Consider the following 17,007-nt stretch of genomic DNA (forward strand, 5'->3'; position numbering starts at 1 on the left):
CGTGTTTTACGAGGCATCTAAGTCTTTCGTCTTGAAGAAAAGAAGTACGGGCAGCGGGACGCGACAATAAACGAGGAAATGAATGCATATATGGGCTTTCGCAGCAAACAGTAAATAAACAAAACTTTAAAATATTAGAAGAAAGAAGTGCGCTGCTATAAATCAATAATGTGTTCCCGTTGGCTGTCTTTCAGCCGCATGAGGGTCACTTGCTACCCAATGCTTTGTCATCAAATCTCTTTTCTTTGTTTCTGCGTATCCTACACATTTCACGTTCTTTACACTCAATAAAAAAAAAATCATCACGAAGTGACTGGCAGACGGCTGCCGTAGTCGGTCCCGCATGAGCTGCCAAACTCACCTTCGTACATTTTCAGAAGATGGGATCGGGCACAAAAACCACGCTTCCTGCATGCACACAACCCATGCACCAGAGCCTAGCAGAGACGAAAACGTTATCCAAGCTCTGTGTCACGAAATGCGACATCCGTGCGAGGTTCGAACGCACACGAGCCCGGGCCAAGCTCGGAAGAGTTGTTCAAAACCGTCAGGGTCAATAGGCAGGGCAACTGTGCAGTACACGAAAAGCTAGAGTGCGCTGAACAGCTCGACTGAGAACGCATTAAAGATCGTATAAGTATTATATAGTTGATGGGTGTTCGAATGAGTTTGTAGGGCAGTGTTTTTTGTTGCCAAGTTGAATGAACGGGAAGACAAAGAGCGCCTGGCGAAAGAAATTGCAGTTGTCTCCCCCCCCCCTTTTTCCCCCACTCCTTGTGCTAAAGTGTGTGGTGTCACTCCGGTTGTTTAACGACACAGCTCGCGGCCCCAAACAGAAGCAGCTTTCTATCTCTCTTTCTCTCTCTCTCTCTCACACACACACACTGCGCGGCTTCTCACTAGGCCCCCAGAAGCCATAAACTGTGCGCTGTTTACGACAAGACAGGCGTATGCCGCGGAAGCCAGCAACCGCGGCGTATTGCGCATAAATCATCACTCTAAGCCTAACAGAGTATGTATCACCATGAATGAAAGTATCGCGGCTCGCACAGCATCGCGCGCGATATTTTTAATGTTCGCATTATAGACGTATAGTAATAGCGTGGAGTCACACGATCGAGGATCGATCTCTCTGCCGGTTGGCTCGAAGCGCTCTTCATGAATGCGCTAGTGGCGTAACGTTTTCCTCCAATGACAGCGCAAGTTTCCTACTTCTCACCCCTTCATGTCAGAAGAAAAGGTCACTTCCATATAAACAGTATAGTAAGCTAAGTAGAACACGCGTCCGCTTTAGCGTCCTTTTCCTTCAGCCACAGCCCGACTTCGATGTGTCGTGCTCTTTATCTCAGCCCGGCTGCTTAGGATCGATATATGCGCGAAGCAGCGCTCCGTGTGAGCGTCAGTTTCGACACCGTCAAAAGTCCAACGACATTGCATCAATCTATTATAACCGTACACGCGTGCGTCAAACGCCACGAGAGCACGTCGGCGCCGCGGCAGGTGTGCATGCGGCGCTGCTCGTTATGCCATTGTAAGGTTCGATTTCGTCGTTCGCGCTGTCGCCTTTTTGCACCCGTGTTGCGACGAATGTCAAGGTTCATTCGCAAGACCTCAGTCGGCATACCTGCCAAACTATAGCTGCACCAATGAAGCCGATCTAGTTACTGTACAGGGACGGCCGCTCGATCTTATGGAAAATGCCCGATTCGTGTAGACACATTTGTGGCCTTAATTAAAGGGGTACTGACACGGAAATTTTCATTTGCCATTTTCTTGCATCAAATGAAAGGCCAGGCCCTCACGAGACTAAAAAATCTGCTGCTAAGCGCGAGTGCACCCTGAAAAAGTAATTACAGTATGTTTTTAAAAGCTAATTTCGGTTCCTGTATACTGTACCCTGAAGTCGCGACACGGTATGAGCTTCTCGTCACGTGCTCGCGCAAGATAGCGTGATGCCGCTCCGCAACGTGGCTCCGTTAGCTCCGTTGGTGACGCACAAGCGGCCATTTTGGAAACTTTGGTAGCTGACGTCATCACAACTAGCCAGACTGCTGCGCAATGTCACCAAAATTAGGCTAGTACTGTAGCCTGACGTCAAGCTAGCGTCGATGACGATAGGTGCGCCGTCGCAAAATTGACTTCAATATCAGAATAAATTATCTTATCAGCATTTGTTCAGCTTCGCACTAGCCCAGAGCCGCCTCTGCATACAGGAGATTTGTATGGCAGAGTAAACTCGCATTCGAAAAATGTTGTCAGTACCCCTTAACTTTTATCAGCGACCTTTACGACTTTAACCTTTATCGAAACGCGGACAAGGACGCAGAGAGAGAAAGAAGTGGAAGAATAACAGTTTTATGCCACCAACTTCTGTTCGCATGATACGAGCGAAGTTGAATCATCTGGACTATGTACAGCTTACATTGTCATTTTGTTGCATGCTTACGCATATTTATGTGAGAATGAAGATATCATTTCACAGCGGCACTCACAATCATGGCGACGGACGTGGAGCGACCGTTAATACGCCAGCGTCACCTATAGATCATATTATAAGTTGGCAAGTAATCATCGTTATGCAGTGAGAAATATACGAAGTTTCAAATGGATTTTAGTTTTACCTTCCTTGACGCTTCATTCTGTACGATAGCCAACTTTAACAAGCTGCACGCACATCTATGTGTAGTTGCCCGGAATTGATGCCATTATATGCATTTGTCGATTGTTTGCCGAAAGCTACAAGCTTTGGCCAACGAGCCTGAAAACTTCGGTCGTGGTAGCAGCCATGGCATTGCGTGCTTCGACCGTACAGGCAACAGACTGAAGCTCGTACACCAACACCGCGGCAGGTGCGCTTTAAAATAATGACGATAATAATAACAACAACAACAAAAAAAAAACGCCTTTGTGTGTTTCGAACACGAGAGCTGGCGCACGCTCCGCTTTAAAGACCTTGGCACGCGATTTCCGCTTGTAATACAGGTTCCGTGATGTGTGTGTACACGCAGCAGGTGCGACACATTTGGCACGTGTGTTCGTTGGAGACGACACGGATGAGATTGAAGCGAGAGCAACCTGCATGCGGTCATGAGATGCATGGTATTACGTTGAGTGTCCAGCTAAAGAGCGCGCGCGCGCGCGTATTGAAATTAAAGAGCACATGAAATGGCAGACTTGGGGGGCCTGTGACCGTGGTGGACACGAGTCATCGCATTGTCTTAAAGGACCCCTGACACCAAAATTGAAACCTCGAGATCTTTGTGTTGTTTGACTTTACTGTATACGGGGGCACATCTGACCGATTATTAGTGACGAACGTTGCCTTTAAGATATCTTAATTTGGTTTTAAAGTAAGCGTGAGTGCTCACTTGAGTTGGCTGCACCTTGCGACATCCTGGTATGACGTAGATAGAGTCCCCGTGTGACGTTCCACGAGTAAAGCAAGTATTGTGGACGTCACAGAAGGTTTGCGGGGCGCACGTGCACAATACGACGACTGGCACCCGGCGAGGCTTATTGTTCCTCACCCCTCTGGCTCTGTTGTCGGGCTGCTATCGAGGTAGTTTTCGTGAGGGGACACGCGCTTAGCAGGTTTAACCCATACCGAGGCACCCACATACTTTCAATATCTACGGCGCGCGGGGCCCCGATTTGAAAACCGCGCTGTCAACGTCACCACAGCTTGAGTGCACGTGGTCTTTGACGCTCCCCCGCGTGGGGCGCCAGTTTCTTGTGGTTTTTAGGCGGGCGTTTTGAAGTGATGCTAAAATGGTCACAATTAACTAAGCTAGAATTAGTTGTACGATACGCTACATCATTTACGATTTATTTTAGAGATTACCAGACACAAAGCTACAAATTACAGCAAAAAAGTCACCAACAAAAATTTCGCTGTCAGGGATCCTTTAAGCTACGACCCAGAAAGCATCTTGCGAAATATATAGGTGCGCACTTTGTGCGGACATTGTTCCGCCCTCTAAACCGTGCATTTCGGGCTCGCGTCCTTTACTATATTGATAATACCTGGGGCTTAACGTTCCAAAAGAACGATATCATTATGAGTGACGCCGTAGTGGAGGGCTCCGGAAATTTCAACCACATGGGGTTCTTTAACGTTCACCTGAATCTAAGTACACGGGCCTCAAACATTTTCGCCTCCATCGAAAATGCAGCCGCAGCGGCCGGGATTCGATCCCGCGACCGCGTCCTTTACTTTCACTCAGCGTAAAAACACTCCTTAGAGAAGTTTGTGCAGAGACAGCTCATAGCTCTCCCTCAGTAGAGCACATAGTACTCTGGATTTCACAGAGCTGAAATTGTAGTTACCGGGACGGCATACTGTGCTCCCATAGTACAGTACAAAACCGTTTACTGTTTTGTTCTAAACCACCTTTCTGAGCATAGAAGACTCTAGCTTCTTCTGATGACATGCTCTGAGCCGTTGCCTTTTTGTTGACAAGACGTTGTAGAGCTGTCAGTCAGGGACCGCTGCGTACAGTTCTCCCAAATACACAGTACTCTTACTCGTTCATATTTTATTCTAAACAGTGTTTTAATAGTTAAGTTGTGGAGACAGCTTGCCACTCTCTCATATATAGATGGAGTACGCAGTACTCTAAATTGTCCCAACTTTTTTTTTTTCTAAACACACAGGCGCACTAAACTTATCGCAAAGTGTGGAAACTTTTTGCTGCTCTGTACAACAACATACAAAATGCTCTTCTCTTTTATCTACCTTACCTATAGACGCATACAGTGACTGTGAAAAGTTTACGGATCATGGAATCTGCGAAAAAAAAAAGAAGACCCTTAATACATCCCCGCACTCTTAACACGCAATCTGGAACTGCTACGTCGGCTGAAAGAGTGGCTTTTCTCTCCTCCTCTCTATCTTCCCTTCCCCCTCCCCCCTTCCCCAGTGAAGGGTAGCCTACCGGGCTCAGCCCTGGTTAACCTCCCCGCCTTTCTTTTATTCTTATTCTCTCTCTCTGTGGCATTAATATTCACTTCGCTCAGGCCGCTTTTATGCCATTATAGACGATTTTGCCTAAGACACATGGGCGGCGCCACCTTGGGCTGTTAAACGAATGTTTTTGTATATCGCGACGTGGATTGATAAGTTCAGAAAACATGGAATGCACCAACCCAACCGTTTTCATGCGTATGCGTCTAGCGTAGCACTGTTCGTTTAGTTGTTACAGACATAGGCGTGCGCACAGGGGGGGGGGGGGGGGGGGGGCTGCCCCTCCTAATAACCTAAGAGGGGGGGGGGCGCAATATCTGCCCCATACATTGACCCCCCCCCCCCCAGTCACCTTAAAGAGGGGGGGGGGGCGCAAAATCTGCCTCGTCCATTGACTTACAAGGGGGGGGGGGGGCGCTGCAATGAACCTTCGCCCCCCCTCTCCTAATGGGGAACCCTGCGCACGCCTATGGTTACAGATACAAAACGACGAGGTTAGCAGCCCAATATGGCGGCACCGACACCTGTGCGTGAAATACCGTAAAATCCCGAGCAAGCAAGCGCCCTACGGTGGTGGATAATCCGATAAGATTTGGAGGGGGGGGGGGGTGCGCTTGCTTGGTCGCGGATCAAAATTCAAGACAGCGGCGGAAGAGTGGCTAAGAATAAATAATGTTACATCCTACTTGTAATGAAATGCTTTATTGAATGTGCATGCATTCACTGTTTTTATCCACACTACTCGGGCGAATAAAAACAATGAATGAAACAGTGAAAATGGTGGTAGGGGAGAAAGAGGCGCATATTTCAAATCTCCCGAAACAGGGAGGGGTGCGCTTGCCGGGTAGGGGAACTTGCTTGGGATTTTAAGATAGTCTTTACAAGAACGAGCGAGTGCATATAGGATCCGCAACATTTGAAGATGACGGCACATCTTGCACATGCGTCCATCGACACCGGTGGATGACGACACTGGTCACGCGTTTGTGGTATTTTACCCGGCTGAAGAGCAAGCGGCACAGCCAACTTAGAGTACCGGATAAAGATCGATCGTCACTCGACATTATGCTCGTGTCACGACCTATTTCAGGCCTTGCAAGAAAGGCAGTCGTTGCCGTGGAATAAATGTCTCGTCGCTCAAGCATATGCGTTAGAAGCAATACTGACCAAATCATGATTTCAAATGTAAATTGGTTGTAAAGAAGACTCAACCACAAGCCCTGCGCTTGTGTTTGCGTCTTCTTTATGTGTGCGTGAATATGTCTTTTGTGCGCTCCTTCACCGATATCACGGCTCACCAACTACAACCCATTCGTATATATTAAGACAATTCTAACGTAAAAGCGTGACTTGGGTCATGTCATAAACCATGGAAGCGTTGCCCTTGGGTTTACGTCCTTGTCTCAATGTCACGGTGTTGAGTTCCGAATCACGAGGAACGTCGACTAGACGAATAGTAGTTGACATTACTAAGGTGTGCGAATCACGCCATGGGCTGCTGATGGGCCGCTGGATAGCGCCGTATAGCTTTGCTAAAGGTCAGACACGCATTCACGACCTCTTAGTTCGTTTGAAAAATGATATACCACAATCGTAGCGCGGCGATGTATCTGCGCGATAACGCACTCTGTTCTTTAAGAGCGAAACGTGTGCAGTAGAGTGCATTATATATATATATATATATATATATATATATATATATATATATATATATATATATATATATATATATATATATATATATATATATATATATATATATATATATATATATATATATATTTATACGCTCCAGAATACAGATGTACTTGTGCAGCGCCATCTGTTAATTCTTCGCAAAGATACTGAAGTTATTGTTCTGACTCAGTAGTCGTCTGCTTCTCGGGGAGTGCAAGCGACAATCTGCGAAAATCGTTGCTCCCGCCATTTGTGAAGTGCGAGCTGTAATTCGATTTTTGCGTGGAACAGGATCATCAGCTTCTCAAATTTATGGGCAGTTGTGCCTAGTTTATGTATTTCAAACGATGAGTGAAGTAAAGGTCAGAAAATGGGGCCGAGACTTCACACATGACCGCACGAATGTGCATGACGAACAGCGGAGTGGCAGGCCAGAATCCCGACCAACGAAAGAGTTCAACAAGTGGACTGGGAATTGCGATTAGCTCGACGACTGACCGTTAGTGGTCTGTCGGATGAATTTCCTCTTGTCGGCCGCACTACAACTTGCACGATTGTACCTGAAGAGCTAGAATATCACAACGTGTGTACAAGGTGGGTACCGAAAATGTTTACCGACCAACTCAAACAGCAAAGAATACCCAGGCGGCGAACTTCCATGAAGAAGGACAAATGAAACTGGTGCAGTGGTGCGAGAAGTTCTTAGAAGTTAACGGTGAATATGTAGAGAAGTGAAGGAGGTTTGTACTAAACTGAACAACCCGCCAAAAGATTCAACTAACCAATAATTATTTTTCGGTGGCCAAACGGTTACACACACACACACACACACACACACACACACACACACACACACACACACACACACACACACACACACACACACACACACACACACACACACACACACACACACACACACACACACACACACACACACACACACACACACACACTCACACACACACACACACACACACACACACACACACACACACACACACACACACACACACACACACACACACACACACACTAGAGCACTGCACGGGCTCGGGCCTACCCGAAAACCCGGGCCGGGTAAAGTAGCTTTCACGGCGGGCCCGGGCCGGGCTCGGGACTGAAGCTCCGGTCTTAAGGCCGGGCCCGGGTTTGAGGTGGCGGGCTCGGGTCGAGCTTGGACTTTGCTCCATTCTTAAACGGTCCCTAAAGTGAAACATTGAATCGGTTTAGACCGATAGAGAATCCGAACGTCATTAATTTCACCATCAATGCGTCTATTAATAAAGGAGACAATCAAGGTCAAAGTTCCATTTTGAAATTTCGTGCTGAAATCTCCGCACGTGACGTCATGGATTTTAAAGTGTATTCGTCGTATTTTGGGTACCTTGGCTCAACGAAATTTACAGAAAGTTGGTATATCAATTCTGTTTAAGGCCCCTCAGAGGTCAATGTACTTCATTTTTACCCACTATAAGCTACTTAGGGCCCAGTAGATGCCGTCACAATCTATGACGTCGCGGCGTTTGGTGCGTAAATTTCAAGTTGGCGTCGTTACTTGCATTTTCCTGCGAGTTTTCTCTCTTACGAAGAGTCCTCTCGCGGCGAACGTGGTGCTTTTGGATGGTAAAAGAGTAATTTACTGACAATAGAAAAATCGTTTTGTGCTTACATATAAGCCCCACATTTTATCTCGAAAAAACGCCTTTTCTATGTGGGGTAAGCTCTTTGGAGAAGTTTTATGAAGGATAAGTACTGAACTGATTGTTCTTCTTGCATGTGAGCTACTTGATTTATCTGAAACGGGCGAGCTAAAAGTAAATAGACCAGCCGCTTATATGTAACATCTCGCTATTCCGTGCTTTATTTGCTTTCCTTATTATTTTATTTCCCAAATGTTACTCTGTAATCGCAGTAATAAATGTAATATAATAAAATTATACTTGTGAGATGTCATCGCAAGAGCGATCACAGAGCTACAAAGCGGGGAAACGTTGTTGAAAGTTAGAGCCCCCTCTAAAACGAAAGGACTGCACGGAGTCTCTCTCCGTGCACATAGAATCCCTCTGCACATAGAATCCCTCTAAAGAAGGACTGTACATAGAATCCCTCTAAAGACACGTTCTTTTTCTGTGACTCTGTGACGGCTCCCAGTGGTCATGTGGCGCGAGATGGACATGCACAACCTGCTTTTTGTGGCCACATTGTTCATGTCTGAGCTTCCGTCTTGTTCCGCCATATCAGGGGTCTCAAACTCACCTCAGCTAACGGGCCGCATTCACGAAAATTTACTCCCGCAAGGGCTAGGGCAATGACGAAGGTAGGAGCGTGGGAGGGGGAACAGGTTTTGAAACTACCATCATTTCACAGCAGACCTTTCCCATATCTCATATACGGGATCATTTGTGAAGGGGATTTGGCGGCAGGAGTCCCACAAAAATTGGGGGGACGCTTAAGCTTCGCCTTTAAGAGTTGAACGCGATAGGGATATCCTGCCCCTTGTGCGCGCTTTGAAACTACGAGTGTTTAACAGAATGCGCGCACTAAGCTGTGTGCCTTATGTAATGGGTAGCATGCTTTAAACCAGGGGCAATTATGCGCGAGAAACTTTTTCGAAGTTGCGATGCACCCACTACGTGGTCTTAAAGGAATACGCGCAGTAATGTGCCTTCTGTAATGGGTGGCTGTCTTTAAACCACAAAGTCGTTATGATATTGACATGGTGTGACGCCCGATGGCAATGTACGCTTGTACCACGCAATATTACTGCGACATTGCATCTCGTACTGTGACACCTGTATACAGGACGCGTATTTTTGGGAAGCATGAAAGTTACTTTTAGTGCAGCTCCAAGCAGAGGCGTGGCTGTGTGGTAGAACACCTGCTCGCCACGCAGACGGCCTGGGTTCGATTCTCACTCGGACCCAATATTTTTATTATTTATTTTATTTGCAGCTTTTTCGATTTTTCGGTCACGGACAAGATGATTTTTCGCTCACAACCAACGGTGCCGACGCCGACGGCGGAATTTCTGCGATACGAGCTCTTTAACGCTACCGCATTAACATATCGATACCCATTGTTGCAAAATAGTGTGGAACGGAGCAACTTGGAGCGTGCCAGACTCTATCGAAGAAGAGGAAACCGAGGTACATCGAGGGCACGTGCACGTGGCCGGCGCAGCAGTTCGCCTTTAGTTAGTGTGCCTCGATGTGTGCGCCCCCCTAAACGCGCAACAAAACCAGTGTTGGCGGTAACGCGTTACAAGTAACGGCGTTACCGGTAACGCGTTACTTTTTTTGGTAACTTAGTAACGTACTCGTTACAATTTAGAAACTGTAACGGGTAATGTACTTACGTTAACATTTTTCGGTAACGTGTGGTGTCACGTTACTCGTTACTTTTTCATCCTGGGGGTGCCGTTTTCTCAGAGCTCGCCCCGACAAATTCTTTTGTCGCAGCGTCGGACTGCTGTCGGCCTGCCAGGCATTGACCAAGAAAGCGCGGGCGGAATCGCTTTTTTTTTTTGTGGAAATTGTGGGGACCAATTTCTTAAGACGCGCCGACTCCTTGTGTGGAGGTTTGGGCCATCGCCATACAAAGCTTGATGAAAGCCGCATAATTCGCCATGAGAAACGGTACGGACATGCTTGTCGTGGAAGTGGATGTAGCAGATGGATTGCTGGCACCTGCGCCTTTTCGTGCCCAAAAGACAGGCCGTCCGAAGAGAAAGCGCGAGGGCTGGTTTACTCCATACCACGTGCTGGTCGTGAAATTTTTTACGTGGGGGAAACGAAGAGCTCCCCCGAGAGTCTGCGACAACATAAAAACGATGTCCGCAAGTTCGCGTGATAAAGGAGTACACTCGCTGAGCATAGCATGGTAAACGACCACCGCATCGAATTTGACAACTCCCGCGTCGTCGACTTAAGCGGCTTTCTGTGGAATTCTGGCCCATCCAGACGACAGCCGGTTACGTCAACCGGTCTAGGGTAACGTCAGCCGGTAACGTCAACCGGTCCCCCGCCTCCCTGAAGCCACACCAGCGTTCCCTCACTCCACCTAAAGCCCCTCCAGCAGACGCGATGGAGGGGCTTTAACTCCACCATACGCGATGCAGCACAGGTTTGCACCCCTGAAGGCCTCCGTTCCAATCACTACCTCATCCTCTTCTCTTTTTCTACCGCCTTCATCCCCCCCCCCCCCCCCCCCCCCCACGAGTGTTTCGGTTGAGGTGTCCTACACAGAGACAGTTATCGAGCACTCTTCTCCCATTTTCCCTCCTTTTCCTCTCTACCTATACCAAGAATAATAAAGAATCACATCTCCCTGAAGACAAAATCCTGCCGACGCCGACGCGCGAGTGCATTACCACAGCGCAAGCTGGCAGCGCCTCCGACTACAGCGCCACCGCTGCAGGATCGCGAATGGGGGCCAACTTAGAGCGGCCGGTTTTCACACCTCCCAATTCTAGCCACCCTAACCGGTCTACAGGTGCGCTGCCGATCGAGAGTCTGCCTTATTGTGGAGAATAGGCGTGACCCCCGGCTGGAAGAAAACACTGAAAAAGAATGCGAGCGGGACGCGAAACGTAGAAGTTTTTCTTGTAACGCAAAAAAAAAAAAAGATCTTTTTTTTTTTACTCACTACCTTAATACCGCGGTCATACGAACAGCCTTAACCGCGGTTAAGCTAACTACGGTTACGGCTAACCACGGTTACAGATAGCTATCACGGCAGACATTACCGCAGTTAGTGTACTAATCGTGGTTATTGCAAACGGGTGATTCCACGAGAGATCGACACGGATCCGAAAGTAGATATTTTAGATTTGATTGAGTATTTTATATTTTATGCATGTCCCATGCCAGTAGCCCGAAAAAAAACTTAATTTGCTTATTAACTGCATAATTTGCGAGGGAAAAAATCTCAAACATATTCAATACGGAGGGACCAATTTCATTACCTGTCGTTCTCGAAAGTTCACGACGTTGCAAAATACAAATATTATTGTTACAACAAAGATATTTTGTGTATGAAATGTATGCGCAACAAAGAGTAAATTAACATTGTTTGAAACTTGTAGAGCTAAGGAAACTGTTTTTGAACAATGTCTAAATATGCGACAATTTATAGTAGCTACAAAGTTGACAAGGCTTACCAACTTTGTTTTAAAAATAAATTTTGCTTTTTCTATCTGCAACTGCAGCGAAGTTTCTGGTTATTGAACTCCTAAGCGAGTGATGCTGATCTTGAACACCCTCACATAAGCGCTCGCAATTCTTGCGGTAATTATACAGGTTAAAGTGAACAAAAAATGTTTATGCACAGATATTTTTTTTACGTGACTAGCCAATTTAAGCATTTCTTTACTACTACAAAATTCGCGCATCTTTTTTGCCAGCAGAAGCACACCATCATAATTATTGTAGATTTCTTGAGATTTCATTGATGCTTTCTTTGCGAATAGCGTTGATGATTGAATCTCATGTTCTGTATAATGTCACATTGAGAAAAATGGCTTGACCATGTGTCAGAGTCAGAAGCCATCACACGTAACTCTAAAGGCAACTTGAAGCTACTACACCATTGCTAACGTCCGGTACATTTGTGCAAGTAATACTCGTTAAATCAGCATTTTGGGTATATTCGTCGTTTGGGTTAGAAGTTTTGTGTGAAACATAAATTTCAGATTTAAATTATTGTTATTGTGGGTTCCTGCAGCAAAGACACATCAATTAAAATTTATGACTGCGGAGTAACGGCAGAGGTAACGTCCGTTACTTTTTTTCGGTAACGGTAACGGTAACGCGTTACATTTTTTTGTAGGTAACGTAGGGCGGTAACGCGTTCCTTTTTTTATAGTGTAACGAGTAACGTATTTAGTTACTTTTTTTCAGTAACGCCTACAACACTGAACAAAACGCGCATCAAGGCACCCTACCTTTAGTGTTGCCATTAAACGGGCGTCTCTCTTTCACGTCTGGGGAACCAGTCATTTCGTATCACCCCTAATGACTAAAATCTGGGCGCCGATTCTGAAATATAGCTCTTGTTTCACGGTTATGTATCAACACACGGTGACCGCAGGGGGCGCCTCACGAAAAATATCCTTTCGATCTGTGATGCCTGTGTATCCCGAGAACATACTTATAAAGAAAAAAAAAAACGCCAGGCCTGCGCTGAAACCGCAGCACAATCACAGCGAAAGCTGGAAGAGCGGCGTTTCTAGAGCCCGTTGTAAGATCTCTTGGGGCTACAATACAAGTACACTAGAAAGGTACCCACTACGTCATAAATCACAATTTTTGTGAAGTTGGGAAGCACCTACTAAGCCATTATTCGTCATTCGGCGGAGAAGCGAAGCACCAGCTACACGTCTGTAAGGCATTATGTGCACTTTGTTGACGCGACGACTGATGACGATGAAGAATTATGGCTCAGCCCTTTGTAATAGGTTGGAATCTTTAAACGGCCCACCAGTTATGTAATTTGCATTGGGTGACGCCCAGTCGCTATTTCCCTCTCCCGTCATGCTGTATAACATACGTTGACGTGGGAGAGAGACGGGGGGGTCGAAGAACTTTACTGAGACCCCGAGGAAATGGATCAAGCGCTTATGGGCTTCCTTGACAACCAATACAAGTGCACCTGCGAGGAACCCACTACGCTATAAATCATTGTAATTTTACTGAGACCCCGAGGAAGTGGATCATGCGCTTATGGGCTTCCTTGGCAACCAATACAAGTGCACTTGCGAGGAACCCACTACGCTATAAATCATTGTAATTTTTGAGAAGTAGGGCAGCAGGCACTGTGCCATTTTTCGTCATTCTACGGAGAGCGTTGGTACCTGCTAAACCCATGTAAGGCATTATACGCACTTTGTTGATGCTGTGCCTGATGACGATGAAGAATTATGGCAGAGTCCTTTGTAATGGGTTGGAAGCATTCAACAACCTACTCGTTGCGCAATTCGCATTGTGTGACGCCTGGTTACAGAATTCGCGTTGTGCGACACTTGGTGCTTATTTTACTCTTCTACCACGCTATATTGCATATGCTAATGTGGTTCCTTCCCGACATGAAGCCTGTATAGGACCTTTTTGCAAAGCAGTTTCAAGCACCGGCATGGCTCAATCGGCTTCAAGCCGAGGTACTGCCCAGGTTTCTACCAGCAGTAATGACTACCGTATCGTCCTGCCCCGTCTTCCTACTGGTAAGCTCGTCGCTGACTCCGTTTTCCTGCATGCAGACCTTGCTGGCCGCCCATACCGAGCGCAGGACTTTCGCGATGCCCTCCGGAATATCATAGACCTTGCTGATATAACCTCGATCGGGCAATTTCAAATGTCACATGTCTGGATGGTGACTTGCAGGACCGCGCTATCTAAAGTGAAGATAGTAACCTGTGGTGAATTCTTTGTTCGAGGACGAAGATGCGTCGTTATAGACCCTGAACCCACGGAAGTTAAAATGAAGCTGTTATGGCTCCCTGAACGCCTGGAAGATATTTATGTGCACGAAGCCTTTCAGCCTTTCGGAAAGATCAAGTCGATTTCAGCGGAAACTTGGAGGGTGTCAGAAATGGAACAGATGAGGACCCTTAACCGAGACGTTGTACTGGCACTTGATGACGGCGTCCGTGTCTCCGACATCCCGCATCTGCTCTCAGTTTGTGGTCTACAAAGCCTAGTGCTGATTCCCGGCAGGCCACCTTTATGCCTTCGTTGCAACAAAGTAGGACATATTCGTCGACACTGCAGGACACCACGCTGCGAAGATTGTCGGCGGTTTGGACACACGGCTGAAGAATGTGTGGCGACGTATGCCAATAAATTACGACATCGCATGCGACCACCTGAAGATGCGTTTCCAGAACATATCATGGACGCTACGGAAGTCCTCGATGCAACGGGAGACCTTCCACGTGCTGCTGTCGCTGAGCCCTGTGCTGTTGACAAGGACGCAGCTAGTGACTGTGCTGGAGCGGAGAACTCCAAACAAGCGTCAAACACCGTAGATGTGACAGACAGCGAAGAGAAGGAAGCAGTACCTGCACATGAGTCAGTACTGACACAAAAGGAAAGCCGCAGCAGTAATGCTGATGTAGAAACGCCACGTGAGAAGCTAGTGCCGATGTGCGAGAATCCGTCGATGTTTCTATAAGTAAGCGCCCTGCATCGTCAAACCCTGAGACGAGTGAGGAAAGTGACTCGGCGGTTGGCCCAAGACAAGCACGACGTCGGAGATCATCAAAGCATGCAGGAAAGTGCAGACGTTCAAGATCAAGGAGGCCTGGCGGCGGTAACGGGGAGCATTCGCGCGCCCCTTCCCCACCAGACCGGCGTATGCAGCTCTGATAAAAGTGTAGACACCATGGCGCTGCCTCAGAAAGTCACTTTTGCAACGATCAACGTATGTGGACTTCGATCCAAGCAGAAGCAGGTGCAGCTCCGCCGGTTGCTGTTCAGCCATCACCTTGACTTCGTCGCCGTTCAAGAAACGAAGATCGAGAGTGAAGTGGACACGGAGAGGGCCTTGCGGCCATATCTCTCCGTATTTGATGTAATTGTTTCGCACGCTGTAGGCCTATCGGCGGGCTGCCTTTTGTTTCTTAGGAAGAGTTTACCGTATTCTTCTGTTGCTTATAATGTTGACGCAGAGGGGCGGCTTATACAATGCGACTTTATGTTGTATGGTTTGCCGTGGCGCCTAATCAATGTATATGCCTTCAATGATGCACCGCGGCGCGCTAATTTCTTTGAAAGCTTGGCCACTTTGCTAGATCCTGACCGTAACATTCTGCTCATGGGTGATTTCAACTGCGTTTGCAGTCCGTGTGATCGTACTGGGTTTAGCCGCAGCGATAAGAGTGCTGAAGTGCTATCTCTGATAGTTCAAAATGCGGGACTTGTTGATATAGGAGCACTGAATAGATTACCCTCATATACACATGCACAGGGTAGTACTCACACTAGAATTGATCGCATTTATGTTTCAGCGCCTCTTATTTCACGCGACCTGTCATGCAAAACGGAGCCTATTTCGTTCTCAGATCACTGCATTGTTGTGGGGCAGATTGGTCATAACACTCGATCATATTTCAGACCACAGTGGGCACTCTGGAAACTCAACTCTTCAATTGTGAGTGACCAGGAATTTACTGCTCGCGTGCGCATAGCCCTGAGGAGTTGCTTGTCGGCTGACATGCCTTTGTTTGCCTCTTGGGAATTTTTCAAACAAGAAGTTCGGACAGTAGCGATCGAAATCGGATCAGTGCGGGGTTTTTACAGAAGGTTAGAACAAAAGATGTTGCTAAAGAATCTTCAAAACTTATATGAATTTGAATGTGAGGCGCCTGGTTGTTACACAGACGAAATCGCTAATGCCAAATGCGCACTCCAGAGGTACGACACCTTACGCTACAGAGGTGCCCGTGTTCGATCACGCAATACTCGTACCTTGCATTCAGAGGAACCCACACGTCAAGCCTTACTCGATGAATACCGCAACGCAAGAAGCAAATTTATACCAGATTTATATTCGCAAGGGTCATTGGTAACTAATACAAGTGAAATCATGACAGAATTTGAAGCTTATTACACAGCATTGTTCAGCGATTCCTATGAAAAACAGAATGAAGATCTAGTAACGCAGTTTCTGTCATTTGTGACTCCTTTATCGGACGAAGAGTGTGAGTCTATTAGTGGGCCTATCACTTTAAAAGAAATAGAACTCGCCGTTGACCAGTTACCGATGTCGAAAACGCCAGGACCCGACGGGATGTCGGGCGAGTTTTACAAAACCTTTAAATCCTTACTGTGCCCGGTACTGCTGGACATTTTCACGCAGAGTTTGAATCTGGAGACCCTTCCTCAATCTTTTACAAGAAGCCACACTGTCCTAATTCCGAAATACTCAGATAGAGAAAAGCTTCGTCATGTTGACGGCTACAGACCAATTACACTGTGTAACGTTGACTATAAAATTTTTGCAAAAATACTATCAAACAGACTACAATTTGCAATGTCAATTCTTATTGGCGCCCACCAGACTTGCGGCCTGAAAGGTCGTTCAATACAAACCAACATACACATTGCCCGCACAGTATTGGAACATTCTTCCCACTCGTATGACCAACTGGCAATATTACAAGTGGATTTAGCGAAGGCGTTTGATCGGGTTCGTCATTCCTTTCTATTTTCTCTTCTAGACCATGCTAACATTGGTTCCACTATATTCAAAGGTATAAAACTATGCTACAGTGATTGTTCAACTCGTTTGATTGTTAATGGCCACCTGTCAAAACCTGTGTCGATTCACTCTTCTGTGAAGCAAGGCTGTCCGTTGTCGCCACTGCTTTT

General features: G+C 46.8%; 1 protein-coding gene across 1 annotated transcript; it reads left to right on the top strand.

Annotated features, from left to right (window-relative positions):
- Window positions 1-13,771: 13,771 nt before the first annotated feature.
- LOC119394758 (uncharacterized) lies at window positions 13,772-14,809 on the top strand. The gene has a single exon (XM_037662064.1). The coding sequence runs from the start codon at window positions 13,772-13,774 to the stop codon at window positions 14,807-14,809; it is 1,038 nt and encodes a 345-aa protein (XP_037517992.1).
- The last annotated feature ends 2,198 nt before the right edge of the window (window positions 14,810-17,007 follow it).

Source organism: Rhipicephalus sanguineus, chromosome 5, assembly GCF_013339695.2.
Source record: "Rhipicephalus sanguineus isolate Rsan-2018 chromosome 5, BIME_Rsan_1.4, whole genome shotgun sequence".
Lineage (NCBI taxonomy): Eukaryota > Metazoa > Arthropoda > Arachnida > Ixodida > Ixodidae > Rhipicephalus > Rhipicephalus sanguineus.

Excerpts from the sequence above, each read along its gene's own strand:
- LOC119394758 (XM_037662064.1), top strand. The coding sequence starts at position 13,772 with ATGGCTCAATCGGCTTCAAGCCGAGGTACTGCCCAGGTTTCTACCAGC.